The 14652-nt window shown below is 44.0% G+C and overlaps 2 protein-coding genes across 4 annotated transcripts; one reads left to right on the top strand and one right to left on the bottom strand.

The window, feature by feature from the left end:
- Nucleotides 1-1718: 1718 nt before the first annotated feature.
- Nucleotides 1719-5020, bottom strand: zic1 (zic family member 1 (odd-paired homolog, Drosophila)). The gene is made up of 3 exons (XM_060045090.1): nucleotides 3729-5020; nucleotides 3151-3314; nucleotides 1719-2803 (listed from the first exon to the last, which is right to left on the bottom strand). Exons 1-3 carry the CDS (start codon nucleotides 4693-4695, stop codon nucleotides 2606-2608), a joined length of 1329 nt encoding a protein of 442 aa, XP_059901073.1. The 5' UTR covers nucleotides 4696-5020; the 3' UTR covers nucleotides 1719-2605.
- Nucleotides 5021-6093: 1073 nt separating this feature from the next.
- zic4 (zic family member 4) lies at nucleotides 6094-13108 on the top strand. 3 transcript variants are annotated; one of them, XM_060045161.1, is made up of 4 exons: nucleotides 6263-6402; nucleotides 7957-9271; nucleotides 9380-10015; nucleotides 11981-13108. In XM_060045161.1, the coding sequence occupies exons 2-4, from the start codon at nucleotides 8848-8850 to the stop codon at nucleotides 12430-12432; spliced, it is 1512 nt and encodes a 503-aa protein (XP_059901144.1). In that variant the 5' UTR covers nucleotides 6263-6402; nucleotides 7957-8847; the 3' UTR covers nucleotides 12433-13108. The 3 variants fall into 3 exon arrangements, with proteins under 3 accessions (XP_059901145.1, XP_059901144.1, XP_059901143.1); XM_060045162.1 differs by lacking the exon at nucleotides 7957-9271 and having other exon boundaries at nucleotides 6094-6418; XM_060045160.1 differs by having other exon boundaries at nucleotides 7957-10015.
- The last annotated feature ends 1544 nt before the right edge of the window (nucleotides 13109-14652 follow it).

Here is a 14652-nt window from a genome sequence, read left to right as displayed (position 1 = left end):
AATGTTCGCTGTTTCTATTGGTTTAATTTGTATACAATTTCGACAAAGAGGGTGAGCTCTGAACCTATCCCAGGGTCGTTACTATAGCCTACACCTGGACTATAAGCCCCCATACTCTTTGATTGTTTTATTGTAGCAGCCTATGGCTGTGTAAATGTTGCTGTTGTAGATATCATTTAAGGAATGCCTTCTGAAGGTAGGGGATGCTATCTGAAAGTAGGCCTTCTAGGGGATGTATTGTCTGCTGAAAGTAGGTAGGCCTTCTGAAAGAAGGAGATGCCTCGAAAGTATAGGGTAGGCCTTCTGAAAGTAGGGTAGGCCTACTTGCCAGATCAGTTGACTGCATGGCTGACGACACATCAGCATCACAGGACCCAGACAGATAGTGTTAAATAGAGTCGAAAAAGTCATTTTATTGTTACCGTTCATTTATATCAGAAATTAATAGTCCATGAAAGCGAAATATGAACACATTTCAATGCCTTTCAACAAATCACCTTAGATCGTTGAAGTTATGAATTATTGCTGATGCATTCGGGAGACACGCTCACAAACACCTGCGCGCACACGAACGCTCCGGCGCGCACGAGTTTATACCCTCAAAGTGTTTTAAGCGCGCGCACACACACGCACACACACACACACACACACGCACGTACACACGCACACATAAACAAGAGCCCCCTGGTCGTATATCCTATATATGTGTGTGTGTGTGTGTGTGTGTGTGTGTGTGTGTGTGTGTGTGTGTGTGTGTGTGTGTGTGTGTGTGTGTGTGTGTGTGTGTGTGTGTGTGTGTGTGTGTGTGTGTGTGTGTGTGTGTGTGTGTGTGTGTGCGTGCGCGCGCGCGTCTCTGCGGGTTAATATTTCGGCTGTTTGTTTGTTTGAGGTTGTTTCCGTGGTGATGTTGTGAACCGGGTCCCAGAGCCCATGCGCCGGGTCGCCTCTGCACCCTGACAGTGTTAACCACGCTCGCCCTCACGAGCGTCTGCTGATGTGATGTCTGCCTAATGGGGCGGGAAAGCAAGCTGCAGCGAACAATGAGAAACCCTGACTCTTCGGCCCGGCGCCTAAACCTATGAAATCCGACACAGCTAAAAAATAAATTAGATTTGAAAATTAGATTTTGGAATAATTAAGTAACACAAACTATCTCACTTTTACACCGAGGAACAACCTCCGTGATTAATTGTTTTAATTTGCTCGTTTCTCGGGGGCAAATACGTGGATGTTAATTTTGAACAAACAGAAGATGCGAAACCAGATACAATTACTTATCATTAACTGTCAGACAAGTTGCTATTGTGGCCGTGCGCGCGGTCGCTTTGTTTAGAGCACGTGCTTTTCTATAACTCAATATACTGAGTTTATATAAGGCCCTGTTTTTCTAAATTAGTCTACCTATTTACAGATGCCATACACGTGCACACGCGTGTGCACGTTTGCGCGCACACACAAAGACGGGGTAAAGAGAGAGTCGGTGAGTGAGAGACACTGAATTCTATCTTTGAGGAGGATAATCAAATTCGACCGAATATAAACCATATTAGGATGTTCTTTTAAATTCAATTAAAATAATAATTACCATGAGGGCAAGCCTTAGGTTTAAATGGAATTTCTAATATGTATTTTTAAACCGACAAATGCATGGGAATTACACAGTGCTCATTTTGTGATCAACATTGAAATAAAAGAAATTAGTGAAGTCATTAGATTAATGTAGTTTAAATCCTTTAATATAGTACGAAATGTAACCAAACATTTTTGTAAACTAAATTTTACATACGAGCGCATTTCTCCATAAATACCGATCATTTCTAACATGTTACCGGTCCTTTACATGCGGATATATATGGAAAATTGAGCTACTTACATGTAATACTTCCTTGCAGGCAAGGTAATTGACAGATTTTTATATTTATCACGTACATAAACAGATTGACACGGAATTTCAGGCTTTCACTACACGATTTATCGACATGACATTAAATAACAACATGATACTGTGCTACTCAAACTGGACCTTGGACGAAATGTTGCACTGAATACAAAAGCACATTAATACTAAGAGTCGGTTAGGTCGACGTTCAGACTGTAGTAATACTGAATAATTCACATTTGGTACACAACTATAACATTCTGTTCAATCAAGTCTATTCATCGAAATATTTTTAAAACCATCTCATTTTCCATATATCTAGGGACCACATTTTCACAAATTCCCTTTAACTGTGATATAACTATTTACAAAATAAAATATTACATTTTTTCAAGTTGGTGAATTTCTTTATGTACAAAAAGACAGCCACTACCCGCAGATAGCATGCTTTCGAGATTTCTTTTCTGCAGTCTTTCAATAAAAATAAAGAGAAGAAATATCGAGGAAAAGGTTAAAACTCGCTTGCTGCCCTTGCTCCCCCCCCCCAACCCCCCGCCCCCCCGTCCATGCATTGTCTCTGGCTGGGCAGCCGTCAATCGATCACTTCTCCTCCCAGTTTTTTTTTTTCCGTTCAGTCCATGCGTTAGGCCTACTGGCTGAGATTTAGTCTTTGATTCCAAGCAGTTTTTTTTTTTAATTCTGCAGTCTTTTTTTTGTCAAAAATATTTACACGTACCATTCATTGAAATTGGACGACAGCGCACTGTGGCTGGTCGTGTGGTGGACCGCCGACGACGCCGGCGATATGGAACTGCTGCTCTGGTTCTCTGTGGACGGCGACACTATTGTGGGCGGCGTGGACGACTCGTACCCTGAACTTGCTGCTGGCGAAGGCTGGGATCCTTGGTTGGTGGATTCATGGACCTTCCGCAATATGAAAAATACAAATAACACGTTAATCTTAATTGAATATGGGCCCTTTTATTTAAACGTGATTAAAAAACTATTCATGAGCATTCACATGTCTGGGGTATTTTCTTATTTGTTGTGACAAAACTGAAATGATAAAATCGTACTGGTATGAGGCGTATTGGTGTAAAATAAAATGGGAATGGACCAATGCCTGCATCGTATCGAATATGCTAATTTAATCGCGAAATGCCCCCATTAATAATGTATTTTAAAAAAAACATTCCCTAAATGCACGTTGGTCGTTCGTTACAAATTGTATAGGCTTTCAACTGAAACCCAAAAAGCCTTAATATTTTTACCTTCATGTGTTTCCGCAGGGAGCTGGGGTGTGTGTAGGACTTGTCACACATTTTGCAGAGATAGGGCTTGTCCGACGTGTGGACGTGCATGTGTTTCTTGCGGTCACTGCTGTTTGCAAATCGCCTGTCACAGCCCTCGAATTCACATTTAAAAGGCTTCTCACCTAAGAAAAACAAAAGAACAGTTTTAGAAATTGATTATTGCAAACACAGAATACATTTGGACCTGGCCATTCGGAATGTGGATCCTACAATGTGTTGTTTTGGTTAACATATTTAGATAATAGGCCATATGTTTCCTCTTTCAAATGGTAATTTTAATATAGTAAAATTGTTAACATTAATTTAGCTAATGCTAATTAAATTGTACATCATACATTAATCATACATCTTAAACCAGTAACAATATGCCAATTCGCATCAACGTAAACACACCATGAAATATATGCAAATACATATCTATTTTTAATAAATAGGGTTAACAGTTTTGCGATGCTTTGTCTCCACCAAAACATTCCAGCTGAATATATGAACAAATTAATTGTACGTGGAAGAAAAAAAAAAAAAGACTATCTTACCAGTGTGTGTCCTTTTGTGAATTTTTAGATTTTCCGATCGGGCAAACACTTTGCCACAGCCGGGGAAGGGACACGGGAAGGGCTTTTCTCCGGTGTGCACTCTGATATGATTCACCAGTTTGTATTTTGCTTTGAACGGTTTCCCTTCTCGGGAACACTCTTCCCAGAAACAGATGTGGTTCGACTGTTCTGGTCCCCCCACGTGCTCCACCGTGAGATGGGTCACCAGCTCGTGCATCGTGCTGAAAGTTTTGTTGCACGACTTTTTGGGGTTTGACAGTTGCTCCGGCTCGATCCACTTGCAGATCAGCTCTTGCTTGATCGGCTGCCTCATGTACCGAAAGAAGGCCCCGGCTCCGTGGTGCGCGGCCATATTCATGTTCATAGGGCCATAACCGTGCAACTGGGTCGACGCGTAGTGGTCGGACCTCGGGCTCGTAACGTGGCCGTACTGGTCGGCCCGGCCGTACATGTCTCCGGAAAAGCCCAGTCGCATCTGGCTGTTGACCACATTGGAAGACGCGTGGCTCGCCGCTTGCTCGTGCAGCCCGGGGAAGAGCAGGTGTCCCGTGGCATCGGAGTGTCCATGTGGCCCTGCAAAACTTCCCGCGGCGGAGGCGAACAAACTGTGCTGCGCGCTGGTGGCGTCTCCGAAGCCCCGGTTTCTGAAAAGAAAGTCCCGTGTAGAGTTGAAGGCGGCGGTGGAGTAAGAGCTAACATGGGTGGGGTGATGGTGGTGTCCGAGGGCAGCCGCTGCGTAGCCGGGCGCCTGGGAGGAAAACGCAGTTTGTCCGGAGCCAATGTCGTGAGAACTGTGGTTTATTTTGAAGGCGCCCATTCCGTCTGCGAACGGGTTTATCCCCAACGCGACTTCTCTTTCTGTGACTTCGGCTGATGAGTGATGCCGCGTGGAGCCGAAGGTAGTGACTCCTATGGTCGGATACTGAGGTCCCGCGTCCAGGAGCATCTTCAGTCTGGACTTGCTGAGACGACTGAGAGCAGAAATCAAAAATCACGCACAGATATTCTTTCCCCTATCTCTCGCCTCGGAAAAAAAAATGCTTGAACCTCAATCGACCGAGCAAACTCCAATTCGCGAATCTACTGTTTACTTTCAAGACGAGAGGAATTCCCCACCACGCATCCGATGTATAAGCAAATCGTGTGTAGGCCTACTATGTTGTATTTTGCGGTTTATCTTCCTGTGGCGAAACTTTCACCTCCTCAGTCAGGCGGTGAGCTCTAGACTGATAGTCGCAATCATTCCTGCAGATAAATGAATTGAAAAGACAACATAGTCCACCCCTGATGAATGGGAGAGGAGGGGGGCATCACGTGACCAGACAGTCAGCTGCGGATTGGCCCAAACCGCTTCCCCCCAGTAACATCCGCACACCAAATAACAATCCACGGTGCTGGGCCTACTCTTCTATTGGTCCGCGTGCATCATCAATCCCAGGTATTGTGAGATTGCTGACTGTGGATTTGGTTAAAAGCCTGAATAACAGCACAACAGAGTTTAGAAATAACAATGGACCATGTAAAAAATCGAATCACGTTTGCAGCGGTATTTATCTGTCTGTATCCAATAGTAGCCTATAAAGAGTGTGTTTTTGACCCAGTGACATTATAAGCTCTGCTGAACTACATTTTGTACAGCATGGGAACAGTTCCACTATAAACACGCTGGACACACCTACATTAAAAGGTCGTAATGTATCCATGCATGTGTGTGTGTGTGTGTGTGTGTGTGTGTGTGTGTGTGTGTGTGTGTGTGTGTGTGTGTGTGTGTGTGTGTGTGTGTGTGTGTGTGTGCGTGTGTGCGTGCGTGTGTGTGTGTGTGTGCGTGCGTGCGTGTGTGTGTGATGGTGTATGTGTTTGTGTGTGCGTGTGTGTGTTTGTGTGTCTGTGTGTTCGTATGTGCGTGTATGATTGTGCGTGTGTGTGGGTGTGTGTGCGTGTGCGTCGGTGTTTACATGAAGGTGCGTGCGTGCGTGCGTGCGTGCGTGTGCATGTATTTACAACTAGCCTGTCACCTACATTCATGCATCTATATCCATTAATTCCCTTACGTCTGTCTGGCTGGTCTGTTTGTCATGCAATCTAAATGAGGTGACCAACATGTGAAATGGGAGAATTCTTGGAATTATTATAAATATAAATAAAAGGTAGAAGAAAAAAAATCAGGTCTCATCTGAAATCAAGAAAAAAAAAATATTTCTGGATTTTCCCATCAGAATAGGCGACTTGTATTGGACTCGCTTAAAGATTTGGGTTGCAGCCACTTTTTTGCTCCAAACGATACCAATGTAGACTTTTATTATACGAATTACTCATGATAGTATGCGCACGAGTGCAGCACCATAGTGTGTAAAACCTCATGGGTTGTCGAAGTTATCAAGTGGGATTTTCGGCACTCTCCGCAGGACCCTCCGGCTGCTGGAGTTCAAAGCCAAAGGCACCGACGTGTCACACAGACCCTCTAATATCTGACCGGCTACTGGTTCCGACGGAACACTCACAGACTCACTTGGAGGAGGCCAAGAGAGGGAGTGGGGTTCGCATCCCCCAGTATACTAATACACAGGCCTGGCAGCTTTCAGACACCTCTGTCCTCCTCCTTGTGTTGTGTGCCATACAAAACACACACATTTGGACCGCAGAATTTCAACAGGTAGGCCTAGAAAACGGTAAGAACGGCATGCATTGCGGTCAGTGTTTTGATGGCTTGTTTGCATGTTAAACTATGGTAGCATTTTCAAAATTGGCATGTTGTTCTTGTCAGATTCCAACAAATATCGTATCTATCTGTTATAAGCTGTTTTTTTGTTGTTGTTGCATAAATCCATAGCATAACATCCATTTAGAATCAATTTATTATTCATAGATTAGACTGTAGACTACGCCGCCAGGCTGCATCTCGTGGACCTCCATGTGCAGTTGTAAAGTGAAATTCCCTCTATACCTCCGATCTTGTTTGAAATTCTACTCCCATCCCTCGACTTCTTGCTTCCAAAGTAGGCCTACTCGCACCACCTCGAACAGAAATAGCATTTCAAAGTCTTGCATTACGCTGTGTGTTCCCCGGATTCCAATGAAGAGTGCAGCTGCGACCCCATAAGTACAGGCCATTAAACAAACATCCTCGGGATCCGTTATGTTTCACAATATTGACTCAATATCAAACGTGCGGGACTTGACGCTGTCGTCAAAGTTTTTTGACGACTCAATTCCGAAGATCAAAATAAAAAATATAAATATTTTAGCCCCATTGAACCGCAGGGAACTTAATGCATAGGCGTCGCCTTCATTTGTTTTTACAATACATAGAATGTGAATACTCATCAGCCTATCATAGGCCTACCACCACAATGCACAATTCTTTTAACGTAGAGATAAGATTTGGCTTACATATAGGCAGCCTAAGAAAGCATTATTTTGTGAATAACTTTGTTATAAAAACACATCCGGCAAGCTATGAAGTATCAATCAGACTTATATAAAACCAAGGCTATAGGGCTACAGTCCTTAAAAAAGACTTCACTGTGATATTTGAAATCAATCTAATAAGTAGGCTATTTGACCTTGTTGTGGGTCAGTTCACACATCGTCTTCATTTGTATCTCGCTGCAGTGACGAAGGCTCGGAACAAAGAAGGAAGGCCTACTTACATTAATAAGTAGGTATGCGCATCGTAGCCCATCTCTGCATGGTGGCACTATTTGCATAATATTAATTTATAAGAACAAACATTTATATTCACATATTTTTTGTCGACCTGGGAGGGTTGATTATTTATTATGGCATGAGGTTGCAGGGTAACACGATTATAAAATGATTTTATCCTTATATGGAGTTGAGTTTAGCTAGCCTACTCTTTGTAGCCTATGAATTTAGCACAAACCTCATTTTTAAGTTTCCTATCAACTGATAACGATATCGATTTATTTTCAGCCATATTCTTTGATGTATCATGTCAGGGACGATAATTGTACTCGAAAAACTTTTCTGAAACCATTATGAAACATGGGGACGAAAGGGTTGTTTTAAATCCACACATTTTAGTTGCTACGCTTTAAGCTCATGCCTACCGTTGAAGGCTATAACGTTATATAACAGGCGTCAGCGTTACCGGAGGTATTTTATCTTAAATCGTTGCGCTTTTACGTGCTCGAGGCACCACCTCCCATGACCTCGATCTGCACCCGTGTCTTGATCTCTGGAGCAGAATCCCCCCCGGATCATAACAGCAAGTCCCGTCCCCTGCGGGTCTCAGTTCGGGACGTGGAAGCAGCGTCGACTAACCAATCCGACCACGGCAGACGCGATAGGCTACACCATTCCTATCGGACGAGGATTTTGGACGCTTAAATATGGCCATGCTTCAAAAGGGAAATTTTGTTCAATCTTTTTATTTGACTAAATGTACAACTAATAACTAAGTGCAGTTGTTGGTATGTATCCACGACGCTAGGTGTTTCTGAAGGCAAAAAAAGGACATTGGTAACATGCTTGAGGTCCTCCCCGCATGCGTATTACAGGGGCGAAATGAAGATATCAGTAGAATATATCTAATCCGTACGGGTTTTATAGGGACAGCCGTGCACAGCCTACTCCTGCAAGTGTTTGTTTTCATTGCACGGTGAAAAATACTAGCGCTGTGCGGCTTTTGTTCGAGTGAAAGAGAGAGAGGGACGACTGCGGATCTGGATCAACTTTTGAAGAGTTTAATGTACAATAACCTTTGCATAACAACAATTTTTTTCTTCTTCCGAGTGTTGCCTCAGGCAACTGCGCATGCGCCCTGGCTTCTCGCTGTCACTAAAGCATTTTTCTTCGCGTTGGAAACTGTCACAAGTGACGTCTATCACCGGGCTCTGACCAATTAGAGCGCAGGGTGATTGTTCGGCTCCGCGGGCTGCTGCGCCTACCATGAATCTCTATTCAGTATCAAAGCGTCCTGCTGCTGCTTCTCAACCGAATGGGATTCCATGTAGTTTCCAGATAGAATCTTAACTTCAGAAAGTTTTTTTTCTTATATTTTTCATTACGATTAAAATATATTTGTCATCATCATTATTATTTGGCCTGCTGTCACGTTATTCTAAAATTAGGAATAATGAGCGTGGATGCTTTGGGAAGCCCTGTGATGGACCCTACGTTTTCCAAACGGAACACGGCTCTGAGATTAGTTGACTTGGCAGGGGCTCACCACCACCACCATCATCACCACCATACCCCTCAGAGCGTGACAGGCTTCCCGGGGTTTAGCAGCCATCCACACTCAATGGCTCACGCGCACCCTGGGGAGATTACTGCGGAACCCCGCCTGGGGCCGAGCCCATTCGGGCCAGAACACATGGGGCACTCCGCGGCCCTCAAAATCAGCCCAGCCCATCATTATCCCCACCACCATCACCACCACAATCATCATATGGCAGGCCACAGTGAAGTGGTCTCCAGTCAAACGGGAGCTTTTGGCCCGGTGCACGCGACAACGGTCCCCTATTCTATGTCTCACACGGCCCAGACGTTATCGGCAGGTAGGGACTTCCTCATCCGAAGAGACCTGGCAGCTCAAGCGATGCCCGTGCTGACCGACCAGTCTGCCGGTTCAACTTCTCACCACGGAATGTTTGTCCCAACAACAGGTAGCTATCCGGGACACTATGGCCACCATCACCCCGACGCCGCGAACCACAGCCTTTTCTCCGGACTCCACCATGACCAGCCACCGCCGAGCGCATCACCGGGGGTCCAAGCCCTGAACGGACAAATACGCTTGGGAATACCTGGAGAAATGTACGTGCGATCCGACCACCTGAGCCAAGTGGCGAGCTCCAGGGCTGATCCGTTCTCTGCGTCCTCGTTGCATGGCTATGGTGGACTGAATCTGAACATGAACCTCGGCGCGCACCACCACCACCACCACCACGGAGCGGGTGCGTTTTTCCGGTACATGAGGCAGCCGATAAAGCAAGAGCTGATCTGCAAGTGGCTCGAGCCGGAACATTCGCCGAAGAAACTTTGCTCGAAAACTTACAGCACTATGCACGAACTGGTGACCCACGTGACGGTTGAGCACGTCGGAGGACCCGAGCATGCCAACCATATCTGTTTTTGGGAAGAGTGTCCCAGAGAAGGGAAACCATTTAAAGCCAAGTATAAACTTGTAAATCACATTCGCGTGCACACCGGGGAGAAGCCGTTCCCGTGCCCGTTTCCTGGCTGTGGGAAAGTGTTCGCGAGATCAGAGAATCTAAAGATTCATAAAAGGACACATACAGGTCAGTAAAAATATTAAACTAAAGTATGCATTGCTGAGTTTTTCCCCCTATGCTTTAAAATAAGTGATTCATTTGTTTGAATGAAAGGTTTGTTGAATGTTCGCTTAATCTAATTAGAAGAGGCACAACACAATGTGTGTCAAGAAAACGAGTGGTCATTGAGCAGTAACATTGTAAATATAATATTAAGCAATTTGCGTTACAATCGGCATATATATTGCACAGGACTATTTATACATTTGTAGGCTACATGTTGCTGGATAGACTCAGCAGTTAATTTACAACGTGTAAGCGTGTGTGTGTGTGTGTGTGTGTGTGTGTGTGTGTGTGTGTGTGTGTGTGTGTGTGTGTGTGTGCGTGTGTGTGTGTGTGTGTGTGTGCGTGCGTGCGTGCGTGCGTGTGTGTGTGCGTGCGTGCGTGTGTGTGCGTGCGTGTGCGTGTGTGTGTGTGTGTGTGTGTGTGTGTGTGTGTGTGTATTATTGAACACCGTTGCATTAATGGAGCTAAGTGATGCATAATTTCAGCGTTGGTCAATCATTTAACCTTTATTTACACCAGATTTGCTGACAGAGGCCCAGTGAACCAGCCTTAACTTTAAAATGAAAATCATCCCTTGAATTTACGTTGGTTACGACACTTTTATTTGTACTTTTGTGTATAGTGTATTGCTCATAGCTTGATACATTTGTGATCATTGGAGCTATATTTATATTTACAACAATTGTAAACATTATGAGCAATGAAATCAGCAGCAGCAAAAACAACAACAATGCCATATTAATATTAATATTATTATTAATATTAACGTTAATAATAGCCTACTTTTTTTTGCCGAAGCAACAAGTCCACGAGCAGAATGGTTGAGTGCTCTGTCAGCCAGCAGGTTGTGGGTGTCTGTTGCCTGACTTGCTGGTCGGTGCCCTTACAGACCCTTGGATAGAGCAGCAGTAGAACCTGCAGGGAGATGAAGGCACTAGGCGAGTGGTGTAGACCAAAACAATATGGCTGCTGGTCTTCTGCTGTGTGACCCGTTGACGTGTGGGAAAAAGGGGGGGGAAATCAAGGCCTCAAAATGTCGAGTCAGACTTAAATGAATCCCCCCCCCCACAAACACACACGCACACACGCGCACACACACACACACACACACACACACACACACACACACACACACACACACACACACACACACACACACACACCAACCCCTCCTCCCCCCCCCCCCCCCCCCCCCACACACACACACACACCATCTCTTGCCCCGTTTCTGTAACCTATGTATTATTCATATAATTTGCTCACATTACCTAAGTACAAATCTGCTAAATTATTTCTGCGTGTTGATTCCCAAGGGGCCTGGTCTCTGGTATCATGTTTAAAACCGAGCCGAGACTGTCGTGATGGCTGGCGCTTCCCCTGGGGTCTGTTCCTCCACGCTGACTTGTAGTACACTAATATCCCTGATTGGCTCTCTCAGCCCAACAGCTGAAGGTCAAATTGATATTCAACCCACAAGTGTAATTAGACAGCAGCAATTACACATTCGTACAAGCGGCGGGCTGATCGCAGGAGGAGAACATGGAGGATTTCCGTGTAATTTAGTCCGATTCTCCTTTTCTCTTTTTTGTGCCTTGTCATAGGATGGGAATTGTTGTCATTAAGGCGCACAATTACGGCTTTTGTAGCCTATGACTGGCCCATTTTATACACCTTCTAAAATAAATGTCGTGGATTGATATTTGTAAATATATGTAGGCCTAATGGCACAGAAAGCTAAAGAATTTAGCGCGCTTTAATTCCAGTGGTCCATGTCCCTAGGGAGTGTTTTGGGATGTTACTCTTTCTTTGGACATGTGGTTTATTTTATGGGAAACGGCCATCAGATAGGCAAACGGTCCTCACGATATCCTATTGCCATTATATTTTCCAAACGTCTAAGGTGTTCCTCTGTCCTTCCGTTCACAGGTGAGAAACCCTTCAAGTGTGAATTTGACGGATGTGACCGACGGTTCGCCAACAGCAGTGACCGGAAGAAGCACTCCCACGTGCACACTAGCGATAAGCCCTACAACTGCAAAGTGCGAGGTTGTGATAAGTCGTACACGCACCCAAGCTCGCTGAGGAAACACATGAAGGTGCACTGCAAGTCCCCGCCGCCCAGCTCGGGCTACGAGTCCTCCACGCCGTCGCTCGTGTCCCCCTCGTCAGACTTGGGCCGCGAGCCAGGGGGGGCCTCGGCCCTCACAGAAGCGGTGGCGTCGTCCCAACCCGCCAATTTAAGCGAGTGGTATGTTTGTCATAGTTCGGGTGCCAGCGGCGCGCACACACCACCCAGTGGTTCCTCCACACCTGACCCTGAGGATGAGTCCCGCTACAGAAATAACCCCGACGACAGAGGCGCCAGGGACGCGTTCTGAGCGGGTCGTTGGGCTCGAGCCTCGTCCCGGTGCTGCACCACGACAAAAAAATAAAAACGATAAAACGTATTTCAAAAAGCTGAACTATTTCAAATGGTTTGGCTCAGTGCCTATATGCCCTTGAAGGCCTACTGGTTCACATGTGGAGAATTGAGGATCGTAAAATTGGTATTCTAGTGAGCCTGCAGCTTTATTGTAGGTTAAGCATGATGCTATACAATTATTTTGTAAATGAGTTTTGACTCCAATATCTTTAATTTATTTTTCAATTTGAAATGAATTTTTTTGTATTCATCGTACCAAAGTGCTCCAACAATAGGCCATATGTACATTTGTAAATTTTGATGTTTTAACGTTGGACAGTTAGAAAAAAAAAACTGTCGTAAAAGAGTTTCTAATTATTTACTACAGTTATTTGTACAATGTTTTTTCAACATTTTTATTTTCATTTGTGCGGATGGTTCATTTTAAAATATTTCACAAGCCTGCAGTATTTGATAATGTAAATGTTTTATGAAGGTGGCCATTTTGTGTTTTTGTATAATTGTTGTCAATTGTTTGATTCTAAAATGTGAACTCGAGTGGCCCTCGAAAATATGTGTAGGCCTACCGAACTGCCTTGTAAGTTGTGAGTATTTTGAATAAATCTTTGAATAAATCTAAAATGTATACTCTTGCTCAACTAGCGACTGTGGAGGTCTTGGCCAATTTATAAAGTGACGCGTTTAAACATTAATGCCAGATGACTCTAAGCCTATAAAAAATGAGGAATTTTTACATTCATAATTAGTAGCCTAAATATTGTAAAGACCCATTCGTGATCAACAGTAAAATACAATAACATGGTTACACTTTAATGCTGTTCATCCATGTTCGTAATTTAGAAAAATAAATAAAGGATCAAATTTGTTTCAGGCCTATTTTCACAAGTTTAGCACCAAGGGCACAGCCCTGCAGCTCGCTGTAAGGTCTTATTTACTATCGTGGTTCGCAGACGCGGGGAGTATGATGGAGGGCCATAATATTCTGATCCAGACTTCAAAGGGAATTTTGTACAAAGAAGCATTTTTTTCCACGACGGTGAATCCTCATGGTGAATTAAGATTTCTAAAGCAATAGCCAAGTCAAACTCAAATGATATGGGGCCGACTCCGTGGACCCAAAGACGGCTCTAAAGAATGCAATATTTGCTTCCCATGGGGTAGGAAAGGGTAATCTATGTCCTTTTATATTGAGGGCTCGCTATACAGAATAAAATATATTATTTTGCCAAAGGACTGGCTACTTTAAGACAATCAAAGGAGATGCCGAAAGAAAACGCAGTTGTCTCGTGCCATAATGGACTTGCATTAGGTCAGGGTTGCATTATAGATCATTTCAATATAAATAACTTTTTGGACTCTGTGGCAAAATACAAAAAAACAAAAAAACATTCAAAAATGTAAACAATGACTTTTTATTGTATTTAATGTGTATTAAAAAAAAAGATGAACATCAATAAACATTATTTGAAAAGCTATCTTAATGCTCAAGAACTGCGGATGATGGTTGATCGTCCACGCAGAGCTTTGTGTTATTTGCTGGTAGGATGTTTGGCTGCAGAAACGCTCTGCACAGGCCCTGCACAAGGCGCGCACGTGCGAGGGAGAAGTGGGTGGACACGCCATACAACTATCTGATACGTTTAGAGTTCGTCCTCCGGTTAGTTTACTCTGTCGAAGTACCCTTGTCAAAGAAGTGAATGCACACTACAAAACCAACCAAATAGATGATGCCTCTTTGGCACCAGCTCTTGTGCACGGAGAGAAAAAAAGATAGTTCGGTCTCAATTGAAACAAGAAGCCTTTGAAGTAGAGGAGTTAGTATCAGAGGAATTCTTCCACGTCGTCTAAACAACGTTGATGACACGGAAAGCCTTTGTCACCGATTTGTTCAAGTCCTCTCTATTGCGCCGTCTAAAGCTTTTAGTTCCAGACGTCAAAATGGACAAGCGCTAACTGAATCGCGTAAAAGCATTTCTATTCAGCATTAGGACTGATAAGAAACGCCAAAAGGGCTATTTTGTAAACGCAGCAAAGAGGATATAGATGGATTAATACATAAATAAATAGATGGATAGATAAATAGACAGATAGAAAACGACAACAGAAAGATAGATAAAATAGCATAGAATAGAACAGAATGAACAGAATTTTGGCCCTATAGCCTTAAAAAAGATTC

Source organism: Gadus macrocephalus, chromosome 23, assembly GCF_031168955.1.
Source record: "Gadus macrocephalus chromosome 23, ASM3116895v1".
NCBI lineage: Eukaryota > Metazoa > Chordata > Actinopteri > Gadiformes > Gadidae > Gadus > Gadus macrocephalus.
Note: the sequence above shows the minus strand (reverse complement) of the source record. Positions and strands in the feature narration are given on the sequence as shown.